The sequence below is a fragment of the Melanostigma gelatinosum genome (genome assembly GCF_949748355.1).
Source record: "Melanostigma gelatinosum genome assembly, chromosome: 7".
In the NCBI taxonomy this organism is placed as follows: domain Eukaryota; kingdom Metazoa; phylum Chordata; class Actinopteri; order Perciformes; family Zoarcidae; genus Melanostigma; species Melanostigma gelatinosum.
This window is the reverse complement of record NC_136640.1, coordinates 14360106-14382905: the sequence shown is the minus strand read 5'-3', so window position 1 is coordinate 14382905 and position 22800 is coordinate 14360106. Positions and strand designations below refer to the sequence as shown.

Here is a 22800-nt window from a genome sequence, read left to right as displayed (position 1 = left end):
TGGTGCGACTAGCGCCTGAACTCCTGAGATCAGATGAAGCAGAGGGTCAGTGACCGGAAGAGGAGATGGAGGCAAGGCAAGACAAGACAAGACAAGACAAGACAAGACAAGACAAGACAAGACAAGACAAGACAAGGCAAGACAAGACAAGACAAGGCAAGGCAAGGCAAGGCAAGACAAGACAAGGCAAGACAAGACAAGACAAGGCAAGGCAAGGCAAGACAAGACAAGACAAGACAAGGCAAGGCAAGGCAAGACAAGACAAGGCAAGGCAAGGCAAGGCAAGGCAAGGCAAGGCAAGGCAAGGCAAGGCAAGGCAAGGCAAGGCAAGACAAGACAAGGCAAGGCAAGGCAAGGCAAGGCAAGGCAAGGCAAGACAAGGCAAGACAAGGCAAGGCAAGGCAAGGCAAGGCAAGGTAAGACAAGGCAAGGCAAGGCAAGGCAAGGCAAGGCAAGACAAGGCAAGACAAGGCAAGGCAAGGCAAGGCAAGGCAAGGTAAGACAAGGCAAGGCAAGGCAAGGCAAGACAAGGCAAGGCAAGGCAAGGCAAGGCAAGGCAAGGCAAGACAAGACAAGGCAAGACAAGGCAAGGCAAGGCAAGGCAAGGCAAGGTAAGACAAGGCAAGGCAAGGCAAGGCAAGGCAAGGCAAGGCAAGACAAGACAAGGCAAGGCAAGGCAAGGCAAGGCAAGGCAAGGCAAGACAAGACAAGGCAAGGCAAGGCAAGGCAAGGCAAGACAAGACAAGGCAAGGCAAGGCAAGGCAAGGCAAGGCAAGGCAAGACAAGACAAGGCAAGACAAGACAAGGCAAGGCAAGGCAAGGCAAGGCAAGACAAGACAAGGCAAGACAAGGCAAGACAAGGCAAGGCAAGGCAAGGCAAGGCAAGGCAAGACAAGGCAAGACAAGGCAAGGCAAGGCAAGGCAAGGCAAGACAAGACAAGACAAGACAAGACAAGACAGACTTACGGCACCACGCGACAGACAAAAACAGGTGTACAAGTTAGCAGACGACTGATTTTTTGCTCCAACTCTCCATCTACTTCTCCCTACCTTACTTGTCTGCAGTCTAATTTAAATGTTTGCTTTACCGCATCACTCTGAAAGAATTGCAAATGCTGTGAAAGCAGTCGCAAGACTGTGAGGTAGAAGAAAAAGTGTGTGTGTGTGTGTTTGGGACACTTGGAGAACTCAGGGAGTTAGATTGGTGAGAGGGAAAGGGGGGGGTGAGACAGACTAACAGAAATGGATCAGGCCATCATTGATTAGATATTCTGTTCACAATAGCAGTAGCAGCAGGAGCAGCAATAGCAATGGGACATCACGACTCAGCACGCAGAAATGCTGATATCTCCTTCAGACTCCAGGGTTCTTTAAACCTCGTACAAAAACACGGGTGTAATGCGATATTTGGAGACACATTTGCAAGAAGAGTGTTTGAGGCAACGTTAATGGTTTGATAAGTGGAGGATTAAAGTGAAAAAAATGAAGGATGCCAAAAGGTGAAAGAGAGACGATTGCATGTTGTGAAAGGCTATTCCTGCATGCCCTTGTATGCATTTTGGCTCTGATGATGTTGTGTCATGTCTCCATGCTGATGCAGCATGTTTAAAGATGGATGTGTGTGTGTGTGTGTGTGTGTGTGTGTGTGTGTGTGTGTGTGTGTGTGTTTGTGTCTCTGCTGAGGCAGCGTATCCACAGATGGATGTAGAAATGGTGGCCTCTCTGAGGACAGAGAAACATTGAGAGGAGATGTTTCAAGGGAGAACTTGCTCATGAATAGAGCCAGACAGAGCTAATAGCTGCTGGCTGTGTGTTCACTGCTCACTTCATGGCGATGTGAAAATCCTTGTGTCGTAATGTCCTGCTTAGGCTGAGCTATGTGATGAAGCAGGTATATGGTGTATCTTATTTAGTTCGGCACAAAATACGTATTCTATAAACGGATCTGCAAAGAGCTAACTATAGTTACTTACATAAAAATGAATCATGGCATAGTTTCATCTATTTCATTTTATTTAAAAAATTATATTTTCAAAATATATTTAATACAATTCCTTAAAATCAGCATGAATCTGTTTTAAAACAATTGAATTGAATCAGATGTGACATGTTGGATCTGTGCATATTAGATCACATTCACAATAAGCTGACTTAATTTGAAATCGCATGTTTTTCTCTGTTTGGGCCCTCTGTCAACCCGGAGCCAGAATAGTTCACACACAAAAGCAAGCTTTTAGTAAACAGACCCCAAAAAGGTATGAATTCAAACTCTGTGCTCACATGGTTGTCTTGACAGAGATAACTGAGGCTTTGGAGAACAATAAGGTTCATGCTGTTTAGACACAACAACCTAAATTCTGCATGTCAAAGTGTCTGGGATGGCTGGGAGAAAAATAACTGGAGAAAGGAGGGAGAGTGTGTGTGGGGGTGGGGGGGGGGGGGGGGGGTAGGGCGGGTTGAGTACAGATTAGCAGAGGTAATGAGAGGATAGGATGAGAGTGGAGAGCATGACAGTGGAATACAGATACAGAGCAGATTAACACTGTTGGAGTACGTTTCCCTTTCAAAGAGTTATTTTCCAATATACTGCATCCCTCTGTGCACACACACACACCTACCTCTGTTTTCTACTAAGCTCTCATCTCAATACATATTGCCTTTCCTCTTCTCTTGTTATCTGTTCTCTTTGCTTTACCCCCTCTCTCTCTCTCTCTCCCTCCCTTCCTGTTACACTCACCCTCTACATGCACTGGTTCTTTTCAAGGACTCTGAAGTATATTGTAAATGTAGGTCACTATGCGTTGCTTGGCTCATGTTTGAGTGGCTGTCTGTGCAATATAAAAATGTCTGTCAGATTGTGGATGTGTGGATGTGAGTTGTACCCAGCCTATAATTAATGACCACTCCGACAGGAGAAAAAGAGTGTTACTCATAACCCGCCAACAGTGACAAGTGGTCGCGTATTTCTGAACATATTTCATTGATTGAAACGCTGTTTGTTTTTTTACGACACATACCGTATATTACAACACTTATACACGTCAGAGAGTAGAATTGTTTCATTTACAAAAGCTGCTTCTTTTTCTAAATCATTTTTAACTGGAATCTTAAACTATAAAAAGACGGTCTCTTTTTTACATTACAATGTGCTTCTCTAATAATGTCCCACATGGTAAGTTTATCTTTTTTTTAGTCTTTTTTGTTTTATTGAATTTGTGTAAACATGCTTATAATTGGGTTGTATGAGTCATTACATAAAAGAGACCAAAAACTCTTCTGCCACACTGATAACTACCTTTTGAATGTTAAAATAGGTTCCAACCCTACGCCTCTTTTGGCATCTAGGAAAATAATGCTTCTTACATATGCAACTTCAAGAAAATATTTCAAAAAACACACTGACACTAGCTCCACTTTATGACAGACATTATTACCTTGAACAGGCTGTTTAAAGTGATTATGGGTACATAATACACAGCAGCTAAGGCATAATGACGCTCTGTGTTACTGCAATAATAATTCTCAAGGAGATGTGGCATCACTAGCACGGTCATCACCTTCAGGATAATGTCATGCATAATGACACCCAAAACAGTGTGGTACGTTTAATGTACGTAGCACCACGTTTTCATCAAGCCCAGCCAATAACCGCAGGTTTATGGGCCTTTCAGTGAAGAACATGGCTGTGGAGTGTCTCATAGTGCCCAATGAACTGGAGCTGAGCCGCATATTTGACGTCTTAGTGATTACGTGTTTTGCTAAATGGCCAAGAAGCCTGAAACGGCATAATGTCTGGTCAACTGTTCACTGTCCAATTCACTGATCCAGTCTTCACATGACACCCTTAAGCCACTGCAGGTGGAAATTAACACCCTCGGGTAACCAAATATATGACAAGTTTGTCTTCAGTTAACACCAGTCAGGCGTCACAACTCTTGAGACCAAAATATTTTCGTACTGCAACTATACAAGTGTTTGTCTGTTGAACTTTTACTTTGTTGAACTTTTTTCGTTCTGACAGCCAAACACTTTCTCTGACAATGAGCCAACCAGATTAAATCAAACCAATGGCTCTCTATCAAACACATTCTTTGTGAGCCGTTTGTTTCCCTTGCTCTGTACAATGAGGTACAATGGAAACTTTCTAGTCACTCTGTTGTCTGATTGCGTAATTAGCATAAGTTAAAAGTTTATCACCAACAATACAGGTTAAATTAACACAAGCATAAGGCAGTGTTTACTTACTGACAGATTGTGAATGTGACATACTCCAGTTGTTAACTTCTAAACACTGAATGCTGCAATCCAAAATACTTGTATTTCAGTGTAAACCCGTCATCAGTGTTGGGCAGATTGCTGTAATGACCCTCACTACATTTACGAAACTGTCCTCAAACAATTTGCCACTTTTGCTGAAAAATGAAACGGATATCTTGGGCTTCCATTGTACAAGAAAAAGAGAGAAAATAAGGAGTGTGAGATTACTGTGATAAAGCAAATGCTTGTAAAAGCTTTTCACATTGATGTAAAAGAGCTACCTTAACATCTGGTTCACTTCTATGAATCACGTGTTACACACTGTTACACAAAATGTTCAACAATTGAGTGAGGGCACACAACTTCACATTTGTGGATATACGGCATGGAGAGGTTGCAGATTCAAGAAGGTATAGTTCAACTCCCTTATAGTTCATCCAATTAAAAATATAAATTGGGGGCAATTTGATGTGCTGTTTCAGATTTGTATCTCTTCCTCAACTCTTTCAGTTTGTATTATCACACACCAGTTAGGCAGGTGGAGACCAGACTAAAACAAACTCATGAATTCAATGGGAATGAGATTGTGGTAATATTACATTCCTGCATTGTGAATAACACCACATATGAATTTGCAGTATATTGACATACAGGACAAGTTATCACAACATCAAAGTTCCAGAAAAGAATACTAAAATGACCTAATGGGAGGTTAAGGTAAAGTTTTGTAAATAGTAAATTAGAAAATTCACCACATCCACCAAACAAATCCTTTCTAAAACATGTTTAATGTCAAATGATGAATGTACCTGGTAATGGCAGTGTTTCATCATTATAATGTTTGGTTATTTAATAAATTATTTTGGCAGAACATAGTCTTGATTACGGCCTGGAGAACACTGAGGTTGAATGCTGGTAAGATGTACAAATTGCAAAATTCAAATAAATAGTCGAAACCAAGTCCATGTGATATTTTCCTTTCAAACCTAACAGACAAAACAATTCGGGGTCAGAGAGAAAATGCATCGACTCTATACATAGCTTTCAATCGTCACACTCCCTAAAGACCCCAAAAGTAATCACTACGAATTCATATCCATGGCCACTTTGAAGTTTTGCATGTAATGTTATTTTCTTTGAAGCACATAAATAAGTAAATTGGTAATTCCTGAGTGGGCTTATTAGACTGCATGTTAACACTGAGTAAAAATCTCTATTTAGAGCTAAAATATAATCAGAACAAAAAGACAAATCTGTGTAAACAGGAAAACGGCGATTACAGCAACGTCGCCCCAAAACTAAAACCAAGTGTTCTTATATTCCTATATCCTTCCTACATTCCCAATCGTCAAAAATGAAGTTGGTACATGTACATTATACAATATAACACGTCCAAAACAGGGGTACGTCCAGCATCATTGTCTCAGGAGCACCGAGCAACTGCAGTATTTGACGCATTGGAGTGAGAATGTGCTGCAATAAAGAGGTTCAAAATCTTAATGACAGGAAATTAAGTGCAAATTCAACCCACTGAGACAACTTCAGCTTGCCCATCAGTAGCCAGTCCATCATGCTGTACGGGAGCTACTGCGGCTCTTTGGCGCACACTCACCTGTTTCCCATCAAAGCCTAATGGTGAGTTTATTGTATTCCTTCAGCCTAAATACCCCCAGATTTGCTTTTCATTCACTTACAATGAAAACAGCTTTGTCTCCAGCTGCTATGAGCAACACATAGCTGAATTCCTGAGGCAGGAGCCAAAAGGAAACGCTAATGCTTATTTTAAAAATGTCTCTATAACCACGACAGTTGTCCGACAAGTCCAAAATTGGTTGTTTGTGAGTGCCTTCAAAAAAACAGTTTTGACATGAGTGTTTGCTGATCCGGGCACCTCTAAGGTTTTCATGCAAATAAACAATTGTGGAAAATCTGTTTCAAGTTTTGTGTAAACACACCTGTAGTCTGCTGTCAGCAAAACATAAATAGGTCGTTTTAAGCATTGGAACAAACATCCTGCGGTTTTTCTGGTGAGGACAGTCTCTCGTTACTGGGCCTGTGCCCAGGTTGAACAACACATACAGTTTGTTATGCTGTAAGACAGATAAAGTGGTTGTTATAATACAGCTGTCATAATGCAAATCAAACCCATCCACTTCCATCAACCCGAATAACCCCAATGATTTTCCTATATTTCTTCCAATACGAAATGAATAAATATGCACTTATGTGAAATCATTTTGAAGTTGTGTCATGCACACTGAACGTTTCCTCCCGTCTTTGTCAGGTTACTTTTCTTTCTTACTGTTTTGGTTACAAACTCAGTCTCTCTGTGATATCAGCCAATCCTACAGAGTCTCTGCCTCCGACTTATTTCCTGTTCCCCTCCATCACTCCGTCCTCTGTTAACAACATCCATAACATGGAACTTTCCATTAAATACACAGCTGACATTTTTTTGAGACAACACTGCATGACTGAATGAAGTGTATGTAAGAAAGACATCTGCATACAGAACAACTGGCAAGCAACTATGGTTTAATAATAAAATCATACATAACAAAGTGCATTTATTAAACCTGAGAAACAATGGCGGTCATCCAGCTACAGGCCCTCCGTTCCTTTGCCGGCCTGCATTTCAACAGGAATGAAGGGGCAACCCGTATGCCAAATTGTCCAGGAGTGCGAAGCCACGTGTACAATCATCCATCCCTTTACTCCCTTTATTCTCTCCACATCCTCCTGTCTGTCCTTCCTTGCCCCTTTCTCCATGCCTAGCTATTATAAATTCATCTGCAGATAGAGCAGATCTATCATTCTGTCATGGAGGCAGGGAGGGGAGGTAGACTGTGGAATGCCCTGGCACTGAGAGCAGGGAAGGGCGCTGAGCGTAGTTGCTATGCCTCCTCGCACATTCCCTGCTGCGCCTGATCTCACCCTCTCTGGCTCAGCCTGCATGTCTGTTTTCATGATCCATGCGATGTCGATGCAGCCCCCCTTTTTCCACTCCTGTCTCACCTGTACCAACCAAACCCACCCAAGCCATCGGAACGCTAACCAAGCAGCCCAGAACTGCAATAACACAGTGTCTGACTTAACAGGAAATCCCCTGGACTGGCTTGACTGACTTCCAGCTCTGAGTCTCCAGTTTCACCGAATAACACCCTGCTTGCCAATCAGATAGGAGATAAATTACAGGACATGTGCACAACGCTGTAGACACAACTCTAGGGTCCAGAATCATTGTTCTAAGTTGAGCCAAAAGACCCGGATTGACTCAACTGATACCGCTGAATCTGACACATTTATTTGGATCTGGAATAATGAGGCAGCAGGCTGAAATACCGCAGTGTGAGTGAGTGTGTGTGTGCGCACATGTTGTGTTTGTGACATGTATTCTACATGTTGGCTACATGTACGTATCTTCATATATCATATACTATCTTACAAAAGACCAGTGTTTATGTTTGGCTCTCAGCCATGACATATGCAGCCACAGCTGACTCTTAACACACTCTCCTATTGTTGTGGTAAATTAAAAGTGGGACCTGATGGATATGCACAATGTATATTGTGAACTGTGAACAGTGTAGCGTTTGTTCATGACCGAGGGAAGTGAGATAATGCGTTGCTTTTAGCATAAACATTTGAACTCTCTTCCTCTTCTTCTGAGTTTTAGTTGACGTGAGTTGACGTGTTACTTTGCCTTTAAATCAACACTATGAGGGTTTTTTATCAACTTGTTATCAAATGTTTAATGCTCAACATGTCTGCATAACATTCACTGGCAACATTTTTGGCTAAATTTGTAAGAGGCAGGGTTGGTTGACACATAACGTGACGAAACAAATCAAAAATCGAACTCACTCATGATTGAAACTCGAGCCATTTCGTTGCAGTCTAGTGACACTGTAGACATTCTCATCAGCTGTGCCTTTGAGCATCAGGAAAACATTTCTTGCCACAATGAATATGCACCGACCCGGTCCATTCTATTTCCCTCCTCCTCTTTCCATCTTCTCCACTGTTTGATCACCCCCTCCCCCCCTCTGAGATAGAGAGAGAGGTGGGGGGGGGGGGGGGGGGGGGGTCTGCATAGTGGGAGTGTGTTGTCCCAGTGCCAGGGCAAAAATAGACAGTAAATTACAGAGCCTTCTGAGAACACCCCACTGTGCTGCATGACCTCAAAATAACACAGAGACGTATACTCGCAGACTCGTACATACAACATGAAATACACAGTGTGCTGCCCTACATTTCCTATTCAGCCTGTTGATGTGACGACCACACGCAGACTTTAGCAATGTGCCAACTGACAGTCCTGCGCTCATGTTATGTGCCAGTGAAGGAAACTCTGAGTCTGATTCACAGATGCTAATGACATTACTGCCTCATCTCAGCTTACCAAGACACACACACACACACACACTCTAAAAAAGTATTTATATACCCCACTGCCATGGCCTAACCTTGTGTCAAAAAAAAAAGAAGACACCCTTGCATCAAGCCTTCTCTTATGGTCTAACAAGATCTGGCATACCCTAAAACCCCCCAAATCATCCCCCAAAAACATCCTGAAGATGATGCTCGTCAACACAACAACAACAAAAAAGTAGAGAAGCCAGGGCAGTGATGAATGAATATCACAGGTGTTTGCAATACTCACCTTGAGTGAGTCAAAACAAGCAATGACTCTGCCGTTTTCCACTTGACAGCTCTTGGCAGGGTGGGCGAACTTGCACTCGCTGTCCGGTCGCGAACACGTTCCTCTCTGGAATTCCCGACAAACCTCCAACGTCAGCCACTTTGTGTCCCGGATCTGCGTCATGTTCACCGCCATTTTGAACCGGGCAGGAGGGGGCGATTAAGAGGAATATGTATCCAGCAAATGCAATTATGCGTGTCTGCACTGTATGTCGCTGATGACACTGGGGCAAATGATGAGAAAGAATAGGTAATGGACATGGGAAAAAGCTAGTTTGAAGAGTTTTTTGACGCGTCCCCAGGATATGATTCTGTGAGGCCAGGGACTCGCCTACCACCTGCGGCCCATCCTAAGAGTCTGTTTGTGGCTGTAACAGGAATCCTTCACCGCATGTCACCAAGGGCCTGGCTGGGGACGGCCACAGGGGCCTGCTTTGTAATCTCTCTCTCTCTTGTTCTCTCAAACACACACACACACACCAGTTCTGGCTATCGCCTCGCTCCTCGGCTGAACTGTCAGATGAGATGAATGGCAAAACACATTATCGATTGAGCTGACCCATGATAAAAAGATGCAGGTCTGCAGGAGGAAGGAGGAGGAGAAAGATGAACCGAAGGGACGAGGAAGAAGGCTGTGGTGGACAGGACAGCACAGAGACTCCTTCCGCTCACAGGAGCCCGAGAAAAGCTGCCTTCAGTATCGAGCTCGCTCTGCAGATGAGGGGGGAGTTGTTGACTTCCACGGAGGAGGGCTGAGTGGCATGGATGGAGAGAGGTCTGGCTGGACAGAGCAGGAGATGGAGGGAAGGAGGAAGGTGTCAGAGGTGTGGAGACTGGCTAAGTGGACGGGTTTGGCGATCGTGGGGCTTCTGGTGTGGCTGGCAACTCCGGTAGACATGGACAGGCACAGAGGCAGAGCCACACGGGTCACCGAAAGAAGGCACTTCTCTCTGTGGAGAAGGAGGGAAGAGTGTCAGTGGAGCAGGGCTTAACGCACTGACACACACACACACACACACACACACACGCACTCGCCGAGGTTAATACACTCACATTTGGATTCATACACACAGCTTCATTCGAGCGTGTTTCAGAGTCATTCTCCTGCAAATCCTCTCTCACGGTGGCCCTCACGGAGACCGCCAGACCCTCAGCGATGTGGGCGTTTGATTTGATTTTCCAGCTAACAGTAAAGCTCACACATTCAGGCAAAGGCAAAGTTTCAAAGGATGACAGTGAAGAAGAGAGAGATCAAGAGACAGAGAAAAAAAAAAGATGAAGGAAAGTGGGAAGAGTTTGGTGTATGCATATCTGTTTGTGTCCCAAAGAGCTGACCCAGAAGGATGGATGATTGTAGAGGTTTTAATATACACGCATTACTTATATTGATAATTAATGCTAATTCTGACTATAGTTTATAACAATCCAATTTTTTTGTGAAACAATACAATAGTAATTACTTTTGAATGATGATTGTAATTTGCACAGATCAGCCTTTAAAAACAGAAACACCATTACAGACTTTTACACATTCATAAGGAATACTCAATCTCTATAATACATGTCGAAATGAGCCATCATTACAAAGAACAACCTTTGCCGATAGATTGCACTGCACCCTTTTCATAGGCATCGATAACAAATGAGCAAGTGTTTGAGTGTGAAAGTATTGATTCATGAGTTATCAATCTGCACATCTCTGGTGAGATTGGAAATGGCTGAGCAACTGGCGAGATGGTTCCAGCATCTCTGCTGGCAGGTGGCCAGGCAAGACGAGCGAGACGAGGACTAGATAAGGTCACTCGAGAAACAAAGACAATAGTGTGACATATCTCTGTTTTTGTTTTTTCTCTCTCGCCACACGCATTGCTGCATGCTCCATACATCCACTCATCCAAACACTGCCCCCCAAAACTCCTACAGCTGCCACGCTTACAGTGAGTGCCCTTAACCCGGCATCCCACATGTGGTTACATCACTCCCAAATCCCCCACACTCAGATGAAATGCCTTCATGAGTATTCTGATATGCTCTGCACTGACATGACGTTTGTATAAAGCAACCATCCAGACAAACGTTTGTGCGCATGACTTCAATACAAATACGGTAACACTCTATAATAACTACACACTATGAGGCGTTAGTTAAGTATGAGTAAACACTTAATTCATCATTGATAAAGCATTGTCCCTACATTAATAATTCATTAGTATGCAGTTCATAACAACAGTTATAAATGTTGTATTCTCGATTAAGCCCGTCTATTATGTGCTTCATTATTGTGCTTTCATAAATGATGGATTCCCCATTTGTAAATTAATATTATATATTTTACAAACCAATTATTAAGGAGTTGTCGATGATTAATATGATAATTTATAAAGTGTTGATAAATGATGAATAACTTATTTAGATGTACATTATGCATGCATTTATACATATAATGATTAGGGACTATGTTAATATATGCTTTATAAACGCGTATTAATACTGAAATTCATGATTAATTCATGATTTATTAAGGTAGTTACTACTAGTTAAAATAATTCATAAAATAATTCAAAAACTGCCATTGAGAAGAGAATGGAATGCTGGATGGAACATGCATGTGGAATAGAACTAGAATGTTAATGATAGTGGGCGGTATGTCTTCAAATCATGTGCCAACATGCCTTAGGGTACTTCGCATTAACTTAGAGAGCTTTGCTTATAGGAGGGATATTTTGAAATATAGTATTTATAATCATGCAGTTGTAAAATAATGAACTAACTGTGTCAAATGTTGGGATTTACTCTAAACTCCTACATTAGTACAGTGTTTGTATGCTCTCGTTCTCTCACTCTTTGTGCTTTCTCTCCTCGCGGTACCATTAACGCACATTGCTGACTTTGCTCCTGCACCGGCGCCTCTGTGCTTTCCCACCTCGCAGGTTCCCGTGGATGCTGGTGATACCTGGACCCTGGTCTTGCCTCCTGCTGCCGTGGTTCTGTCATGTGCATTGAATGTGTTGTAACTCTGTAAATGTTGTTCATTCTGTACACATGACATCTATTGCACTTCTGTCCATCCTGGGAGAGGGATCCCTCCTCTGTTGCTCGCCCACAGGTCTCTCCCTCTCTCCTCCCCGTTAAAGGGGTTTTTGGGGGAGTTCTTCCTGTTCCGATGTGAGGGTCCTGGGACAGAGGATGTCATATGTGTACAGATTGTAAAGCCCTCTGAGGCAAATTTGTGATTCGTGATTTTGGTCGATACAAAAATAAATTGAATTGAATTTAACCTGCGCCTACTGTTTTCAACAACTCCACAGAAGACACCTGGACAGCTCTGATGCGATATCTATTTAGTGCCATATTTATAGTAACAACGTCTCTGTGTAGTCAACAACTGTCAAATCAAATAAAGAAAGTACAAATCAATTATATTTTAACAATTATTATTCTCAGTTTTCTAATTTAACTGGATGGATTATAATAATACATAGAAATACATGAATAAATGTTCTCTCATTTCAAGTAAAATAATGGCTCCATCTAAAAATAAAAGGGTTAGGGTTAACCCTAATCCTTTTACTCATCATGTTTGTAGTTAAACTGTTGAAGTACACGGCTGTGATAACTATAAAGATAGTTACCTAATTACAGTAAATCATCTGAATCTTGGTATAATACTGGCTGCATTTATTGGAGGTTGTTTTAGTCTGTTAGATCAAATGTATTAAGAGTCCATTTAGATGTACAGAATTATCACAAGGCATTTATGCTGATGTTCATAACCACATCTTGGCCAGATGAATGTAATGGCAACCGATATATTCCAAATGAGAAGTTAGCACAGCGCTCACTCACTTTATCTCGCTAAAGGACGAGACAGGCCGAGGAGAACTTAAAGCAATAGTTTGACTTTGTTATGTAGTGTCTTTGCTCTGTACTGTATTGTGTCTACAGGAATACATCATTGCTGTGCTGTGTTGTAAGATTGACAATTAAACAATGAATTCCATTTGGTCGTTGATGAAAAGGTTAGGATGCTTGAAATAAGAAATTCAGACTTTTTGTACTTGTCAGTGGTGATCAAACAGCCTTATAATCATGCCAATTCTAGTTCCAGAACCAGTAATACAATCTCAGTAACAACTTATAATACCTTATTAAAATAATTAAGGACTGAAACGCTTGAAACAAGTGAAGAATGTCTTTGTTTGTTTGTTTCTTATATGAATTAATGGCTGAGAGGTTTGTATTTAATAGTATATTGTTTGCATCTTGCAATGAATATTAATATAGTCTTGATCACTTTGTGTTGTCTCTATTTGCCTGTTCTGTTAAAAAAACGATGTGTTTTGAGGCACTGCTGGCCTTTCAATGTCATTTATAAATGCTTTGTAAGGCATAGTCCTCACTTTAGATGAGCTCACATAAAACACTTTACTAACAAGTAGTAACTACCTTAATACATCATGAATTAATCATGCATTACAGTATTAATATGTGTTTATAAAGCATATATTAACATAGTCCCTAAGCATTAGTGCATATCTAAATCATTATATATATAAATGCATGAATAATGTACATCTAAAGAATTTATTAATCATTTACTAACATTTTATAAATTATCTTATTAATCATCTACAACTCCTTAATAATTGGTTTGTAAAATATATAATACTTCATTTACAAATGGGGAATCCATCATTTATAAAGTATGAAAACACAATAATGAAGCACATAATAGACGGGCTTATTCATCAAGAATAAAACATTCATAACTGTTGTTATGAACTGCATACTAATGAATTATTAATGTAGGAACAATGCTTTATAAATGATGAATTAAGTGTTTACTCATACTTAACTAATGCTTCATAGTGTGTAGTTATTATAAAGTGTTACCAAAAATACTGTGTGTCCTAATTATGTTCAGATCTGCCAGAAGCCTAGCAGAAGTTAAAATGTTGGTCAGAGTCAAAAACAGAACGTCCTGCTATTTGTCTATATTGTTTGTTTATGTGCTGATGGAAAGCACCGACATCGACAGTCAGCTGTCTAACACTTTCATAGAATATATAACATGTATGTGACGAATACCAACAATGATGAATGATGTTGAATACGTTGCTTACATTCAGTGGTTGCTGTTTGGTTGCATTTGGTCGCAAAAGCGATTTACAGCTATTTGTCAGAAATAAAAAAAAACGAAAAACAGATTGATGATATGTAACAGTGATAGGGATTAATATTTGATCTGGAATCTATCGGCTACTGCAATAAAAACATTTAAAAAGTGATGGTTTTGAAGAAAGAGGAGCATGAAAAAATAGAGAAGCAAGCGAGGAATGAAGGAAACGAATACAGTAAAAATATTCCCTTGGTTAAACATTGATTGCTTATGATTCATGCTCTCTTCTCCTATTTGGACCGGTCACATCTGTGGTGAGCTACTTTTTCAGCCCAAAGCTGATATCTTGGGCAGAGTGTCTGTGTGTGTGTGTGTATGTGGGCAAGAAAGAGGCCAGGGCAGCCCACTGGCAGGAGAAATGTGGTAAGGACAGAGAATACAGAGAGTGCTAACATGACCAGTGCATGAAATATGGAGTGGCAAAATGAGTCTTCTGCATTTGCCTATTGTTACTCACTCTCTGACCTCTATGACTCGCTGTATTGCACTGCTGAATCCCAGATGTTAGGTGGCATTTTTTGCATGCAAATAAAGGCAGGAATAACTACACATGAAAAATGCAAATAATCTCAAGAATGTTTAAGTGAAGGGAAATTCTGCTCTTTTCCAGTGTTTCTGAATTTCATATCTGTTCCCATTCTGATTTGAGTCAAGACTTTCTAAAGTCTACACAACACAGGATGGGTTTCAGCAGTGTTTGTCAGTCGTCCATCTCATTTGCATCTGAGGAAAAGATATGCCTCTATTTCAATTAGAGGTCCACCGATCCAATGTGCCAGATCGGTGACTTTATTAAGCCAGACCTGACCTATCCTCTATTTAATCCAATTTCTCAGTCACAGTCATTAAAAAACCACTATGTCTGCTATAAAAGAGATTCATCAGGTCACAGCCGCCGGTGAGCAAACAAAATGTCACTTTGCTCTCGTCACCTTTGTTGTAGACATTTAAAAAAGCCCAACTCTGGCAAAAAAATAACTATTTCGAGGATGCAGAGCGAGACTCCTAAAGGGTCAAACATAAACCTCAGCTTTACAGAAATAATTGTGAATGCTTGTCCCTGACACCGTCTGATATTAAACATAGATATTCAATTCTGGAAGTCACTGCATGACGTATATTGTATAGTTCTAAAGCAGGCCAATCATGAATGCTTTTTAAAAAGGGGATCGCCTACTGTGAGTAACAAAGTCAACACAAAACCACCACTGAACAGCTTCATAGGGCCTTTATTTGAATGTGTGTGTATTTGAGACAGAGAGAGATGGAAAGTGAAACATGACCTTTGTCACAAAGATGGCCAGACAACAAAGTTTTATAACTGTTTTTCAATGATAAAAAAAAAACACACACGTACACACACACTTATGCCTAAAAGTACCAGTGTTGGACCAGAAACATGGCTCACTATAGTTCTGCTGCTCTAGAAAAGCTACGGCTCAAACAGGAAATGTGGATTTAGAGAGAAAACCCACTAAACATCCAGTAGCACTGTACTCCATGCACGGACATAAAAGAGAATATGCCCCATTTGCAATGACTGCATGAATTAGGAGGAGGCAAATAGCTGGAGAATGTACACAAATTAGATTAGACAAACTTACCCTGGAGTCGCAAGGCAATGTCATGCTAGTTTTCTCACAGCAGTTATGTTTTCTGTGGATTTTCACGCAGCACTTGAGGGATACCCCAGTGGAAACAGCGATGGCAACTCAGCCGCCGTGATCTTTGACATCAAATAAAGCAGATTTAATGAATGGGGCTACATCTACATGTGTTATTAGACCCAGTTTCACATGGTTATATCTTGTGCCAAAGGCTTGAACTAAATTCCCATCAAACGAGCACAACCCATTTGCAAACCAAGAGTGAGTGAGGCCCATTAGACGAGGCTCACGTCACAACAGAGGATCAAAACGAAGGGCCAAAAAAACGTGAGAAATGACTCTGGCAATGAGGGAATATATAAATAAAGGAGTCATCAATAAGCATCTTAGCATGTGTGAATAATGCATGTGGCCATTTCCCGTAGCCAGAGGCAGGAGATATTATTACACCATCAGATCAACTAGCCAAGGTAATAAGTTGGAGAGAAGAGGGAGGTAGAGAAGGCTGGGGATATTACAGTGTGCAATCCTCAACCTCCTAATGCCCCAACACACACGCACACACACACACACACACACACACACACACACACACACACACACACACACACACACACACACACACACACACACACACACACACACACACACACACACACACACACACTTCATTGAGAGTATAGAGAATGAAAACTAAGCGAAACATTTTGTCTCACTCACTCACTTCAGCTGTTGACATGTGGTCCGTACAAAGCACAGTGCAATGCCGAGAGTGTCACCGGGATTCATGTCTCCATCTCCTCTTTTAAAGGAAGCCGTGATCCTGTCCTAATCCGTCTACTAAACCGGTGCCACTCGTTTGGCCGAACTCTGGATTATTTCATGGCTTTGACACTTCTCCAGGAAAAACACACACATTAAGCCTCCAGTGACACCACTGCTGCTGAAATACTGACTGTTTACAACTGATTACATACACAGTAAATGGGTTTTAATATGGCTACATGAATGGGAATCTTACCACATTGAGGTGTTCATAGCAAAAGTTGAATTTTTGTTTGTCATTCTCTACAAAAATACCATGCAAAGCAAAGCCTGCACTACATTGTTTGGTTCATCTTCCTGAGCCAGTGTTAATTTTGATTTAGCTTTAGTCTCAGTGTTTTCATGAAAATATATCGTTTTAATCAAGTTCATGTCTGTTGGAAACTTTGTCAACAAATATTTTTCATTACTGTGAATAAAATGTGCACAGAGCGGCGCATCTTGATATATTAATGTGCCGTGCTTGGTGCAAGACACACGGAACTGCACTTTCTTTTATGGCAGGGCCCCTCACACTGGTAACACAAGCCACATTGAGCCCTGCATCTGAGAGCAATACAGAGCGAGAGAGAGAGAAAAATATGAGGAGTAGAGTGAACAGGGGCCAGAGATGGGAGCCATTTATTCACCTTGAATGACTTCCAGAAAAGAAAAAAGAATGATGGAAGATGAAGAAAAGAAAGCCGTTTGAGTATTTGAGTTCTTATGGCCTTTTAAACACACTAGACAGCGAAACAAAGAGAGCTATCGTCAAAACGTGCGGGACAATAAGAGGAAACAATTTCCTTCAAAACAAATCCCCCAAGACATTCACAGAGTAAACTCTGATCTGTAACAGATCCCTTGGACTCGCTGTAGCAACCAAAAGGTCTTGTTTGTTTGGGGGTCAAGTTGACGGTTCAGACATTCCTTAAGTGTCACAAATCAGTCTCACGGCTCAGAATCAGATTTTTATGCCTCCTGCATAAGATGTTCGGAAATATGGCTGATCAGTGATGTCACTTTTGCACCCTCTGAAAAGTGAGAAAAGGAGAAGGAAAGATGGAGGTAGGGAGGGGGAATTCACTCAGTAATGCGAGAGGTTAAAGGGCGCTGACTGCGGCATTAAAAAGCAGATGCTGGACGCTTCGTATTACACCGCATCACAGACTGACCAGGATATGCTCTATATATGACCTGAGCTGCCCTTTCTCCTGATAGGAGCGTCAGGAAGAAGCGAGGGGAAGAGTCTGTGAGAGACAAATGGAGTAAAGGAGACCAGAGGTGGTGGCAGGGGAAATATAGATGAAGAGTGATGGAAGACAAACAGGGTCAATTAGTACAAGTGGGTGAGGGACAGTGGTTGGTGTCTGGTAATGAGCGGAGAAAAACAAGGTGAGTACTGGCAGGTGTGTGTGTATATATATATATATATATATATATATATATATATATATACATACATGAGTATGAAAAGAGTGGAGAAATAGCTGAATTTTGTTCCATTTCAAAGCACCGCTGGCTCTCAACTGTGACACCATCTTGACATTTCTCATCCTTCATTTATCTTTCTCTGACCCCCACCTGTTCTCCTTTTCTATTTCCCTTCACGCATATGCTTCAGTGTTTTCCACTTTTCCACTCCCCAAAATCTCTCTACTTCTTTCAAATCTGCTCGCCTTCTGCCGAGTTGCACTCAGAGTATCATGTGACACAAACAACTTTGTGAACGTGGCTCATCTTTTAATAGTAGCTGTCCTTATTCGTCTCGCCCACTGTCACAGCCCCCGCTATCTCTCCGTCTCGTTCCTCGTTCCTCGTTCCTTGTTCATGCTGCGGTACCACGGAAATGTGCTTCAAGGTCCTCACTGCCACGGCAACTATAGGGAAACCATGTTGAAGGCCAGCCTGATATCAAAGCAGTATTGTAGAAATCATATGAAAGACACCAACTTTTCAAATGAGCTCCATGACATCTGAACGGTTATCGCCCGGCAGACACCTACACCATCCGTTAATGAGGCATGAGCAGTTAGTCCTGATGGTGCGACAGTAAGAGACAATGCTTGTTTCACCAAATGATTCACCTGTATACAGTGTCCTTCAAACAATATGAAAGATTTAGCAAAGTCATTTTCTATTGTATCAACCAAATATGTAACTTTTTTTCTCACCATGACATTACAAATATTTTGTTTTGTGTGTCAGAAGATCTAAGCTGCTCTCTGTGGTACAAGAGTCAGATGAAGGTCTGCACACTGATGATGATTGACAGCATTAGAAAGAAAAACAACCTTATTGACGACAATGAAAACTGCATCCTATCCTATTGTAACATTAATATCTCTCATAATGTTCGGTCAACAGAACCTTGCCCTGATATTTTGCTGGCTCCTTGATATTCTCCTTGATCTATATTTTCCAATCTCATTTTCAAAAAAAATATTACCTGATGATACCTTTCACCACACCTTTTGTGGACTAAACCAAACATAAGAAGAAATGTACAAGTGAACTGCTGTTTAAATGCAGTCTTATACCATGACCTGCAGAATTGCACATTGTATGCTCCTGGTAAAACATATCCTATGCTGCCCAAATGAATTCTAGCTGCTGGACTTGTTGCACTAATATGTGGAATCTTGCAGTTCAGTAGAGGCGTGACTGCAGGGACAAACTGGGGGACCAGCATGCTGACAATCATAAAACAAGATGAGTACTGATGTAGGTGTGACTGAAACTTTCAAATTGCTTTCAGTCGGATATTGTTCATGTTGATGGGAATGAGTGAAGGGTCACAGTAGAGATGACCAAACTAAAACAAAAATACCAGAGTCATGCATAGGGATGTCAGAGTAGACTAGATCATATCGGACAGAAATCACCAGTTTCAGTTCACCACAGCTTGATCAGAACCTGAAGACTCTAGACAGCGAAAGTCCCACGTTATTCCTTGAGCCTTACCTTTCTCTTTTTTTAAATGACATGCTTGCTAAAAAAATATCCATCCAGCATGATAGTACATATCAATTTGCTGTAGCTTAGAATATGCATAGACACTGTGTTGTAGAAGCTCGGGCGGTGGCTAGTTAGCAGAGGGGGCAGGACTTTTATTTATTTCCATTTATTTTATTGTTATGATTATTTTATGTGAGTTTCCCGTGTACTTGATTGCTTCATTTTCATGCCAGCGTTGTGACAGAAAGCTGCTGACCGTCAGCTGGCTGATCACTTGACAGGAGCCAGAAGGTGAGCTGGAGCCTCAGAGGTTGTCTGACAAAAGTTTGAAATTGTAAACTGGCAAAGTTAACCCTGAGGACACAATTTGCCAACATGAATTTAGTGCTGTGCTATTTGCTGTGTTGTAACTGTATGGTAACAGCATCTGTTTAGCCAAGCTAATGATGTTCACTGACGGACCCTTTCAAGAGGGTCGTCATTGTTTGGTAGGACTGAATTGGAGCAGAACATCCAATATTACATTTATTAATTTACACAAACAGAAGTACAGACAAAACTGCAACATAAATGTTGAGCTAACACGCTAAAAATGCAGTTATTGTGCTACCTTGTGGGATACAAGGCTAACAAGCATCGTAGCAGCGAGAGACCTCAGGGTTTATATCTGAGAACAGCAGCTCTACAGCTTACTCTGTCAGTCAGTCGGTCCGCAAATAATTCCCCATCCTTTGGCGGCCACAATTTTTGCCCTGGGACGGTGAAATTTGGCAGGGACATCAACTGTGTGGGACTGAAGGTCCATCTGTGTTCATTTCAATCTGCAAAAAGGGGGTGTAGCAGTTAGGGTGGCCTATAAGTAAAAGACACATAACTTCTACACAGATTCAGTAAGCCATAACTATGGCCAAACTCATAAGCCGTTTGTCGTAGACTCTTGTGGGAGTCATCAATGATCTCAGCAGAGATTCCCTCTTTCATTGGTGTGGGTTAGCGCTGCTCCCTATACCACACCCTGTAATGCAACTCATGAATCGTTTGTTGTAGACTCTTACGGGAGTCATCATTGCATCTGCAAGTTCATAATAACTTAGGATGCCCAAGAGGAGTGTAATATTTTTAGCTGCAACCAGCAACTCTGTATTTGGTTCTGTTGGTACATCAGTTCATTGGTTCACAAAAATCTATCCATTAATGGCTCCACAAAGCTGTGCCCACCCCAACTTTCTACCTATGAGGCTGACATTTGCCGATAGGTCAAGTGTTTGTCAGGTTGTGTGTGTTTGTGTTCGTGTGTGTGTGTGTGTGTGTGTGTGTGTGAATGAATGGATGGATGTACGCATGCTCTTGGTCCCAGGTATTGCGATGTCCTGCTTGTTTCTTTAATGATCATGAAATGGCTCATTTTGAAAACGCATGACGGACATGACAGTGACTAATGCTGGATACATATCCACTTTTACTCTTGCCAATGATATTGCGTTTGGTGTCCCTAAATCTATTGTGTATCTTTTTTTTTTTATGGCCATCTCAGTGACATTAATGAGCTCAAATACCTTGCCGAGGGGGGACAAGGGTATTAACAATGCGCACACTTGACCCTTGTCTGACAAATGCCCAATCCCACCCGTGCAAGCTTGATATCTGATCCGACAGTCTCCGATCTCAGTCTCAGAGTGCCGGTCATTCTGAAACGATACTCATTACCATGCTGTTTCCACAGATTGTACCACCAGGGTAATCTTAGACTTAATTCTATTCCCTAGCTTGTGACTGACACACACACACACACACACACACATTAGTATTGACCACAAACAATGACACAGCAGATCTGCATCATCCATGGAGGATGCACACCTACAGAGATGGATGGAAGGTCAGTCAGTGAATTGATATTCAGGACACAGCCATATGAGTAATATGTATGCATACGCACAACTATCTCCCTTGTGCGCGCTCTCTATCTCTCCCACACACACACACACACACACACACACACACATGAACGCACGATCTATGACTCCCTCCTTCAGCTGTAAGACAAAAAGAGGGGAGGGGAGGCGACGAGGGCAGTCAAGTGGCACGTGTGCAAGCTGTCGTCTGCACTGTGATATCAGTGAAAGTGTTTAAACACCCTGACGTGCACATAGAGACGGAGTGGGAGGCATTTTGAGTAGACACCCACGTGAATAGGGATGTGAGATAATATATGTTTAGATATAGGGCTGCCTATTTGTTTGTGTGTGGTAGGAAGGCAGGAGCAAATACATGGATTGTGCATGTATTCATACATTTGGTTCGTATGTACAGCTACTCTTATCTTCACTGCAGTGGGGCTACCTGGCTGTGGTAGCGCCAGTGTGATGTAATGCAGTGGCAGGGTGTCACGAAGTTCATGGACATAAAACAACCCGCTGCCAGACCAGTCGACTCCTCTCAGGAATAACAATGGAGCAGGTGTGTGTATGATATATATATATATATATATATATGTGTGTGTGTGTGTGTGTGTGTGTGGGTGGGTAGGTGGATGGGAGTGCAGATCAAGAAAGATTGAAAAAGGTAAAGTCACGGAGACAGAAAGACAGCTAGACCGACGAGGTAAGGGACAGAGAGTGAGTGATAGAAAGGAGTCGTCCAAGGGATATAGATGTAATAGGTGGAAGGGAGGCAGACAGATGCCAGGGAAAAAAGTAGACTGGCCACTTTGAAAAAGCTCCCTTGTGTAAATTTACCATCACATCATGTGGGATTTCTAGCAAGGGGGCCTTTGTGAGACATGAAAAAAGGCAAAGACACACAGGCATGTGCAGTCTTTCCTTTTTTACTCTCATTTGGTCTCTCGTGCTCTGACACTCAGACACATGCCAAACTAGACAGACACTGAGACATGCAGGCAGACAGGCGGATAAGAAAATGAACAGGTGACGCGGTCTGAGAAAAGACAGGGCGGAGGTATTCAGCATGTAATGAGATGGGAGCCGAGTGAGAGAGAGAGAGGAGTCAGACACAGAGAGATACAATAAGTACAGCAAGATAAGAATCATTTATGACAATGGAAAATCATTGAGAGGAGACGGTTCAGTAACAGCAGGTCACTGATTAGAAGCTGAATGGCTGAAAAGCTTAATAGCAGAATTGTTGTAAAGATTATGAAGCTCAATTGATGGAGATGATTGATGCTAATGGTTTGGCCTTGTGTGAATTATTCACATTCTGCAGTCTGGCAGTTTTCGATCAAACCAGGAAACACCAACAGAGTGGATGCTCCCTGAAAGAAAATATCGACAA

General features: G+C 41.7%; 1 protein-coding gene across 5 annotated transcripts in view; it reads right to left on the bottom strand.

Annotated features, from left to right (window-relative positions):
• LOC306779866 (muscleblind-like protein 1) overlaps nt 1–22800 on the bottom strand; it is a 73588-nt gene that overhangs the window by 29972 nt on the left and 20816 nt on the right. For 3 of the 5 annotated variants that reach the window (XM_079271926.1, XM_079271925.1, XM_079271930.1), the window contains exon 2: nt 8921–9908. The exons of the other annotated variants lie outside the window; for them this stretch is intronic. In XM_079271926.1, the coding sequence (XP_079128052.1) occupies nt 8921–9094 (174 nt within the window). In that variant the 5' untranslated portion in view covers nt 9095–9908. The remainder of the gene's footprint in view (nt 1–8920; nt 9909–22800) is intronic. 5 annotated transcript variants of the gene reach the window in all.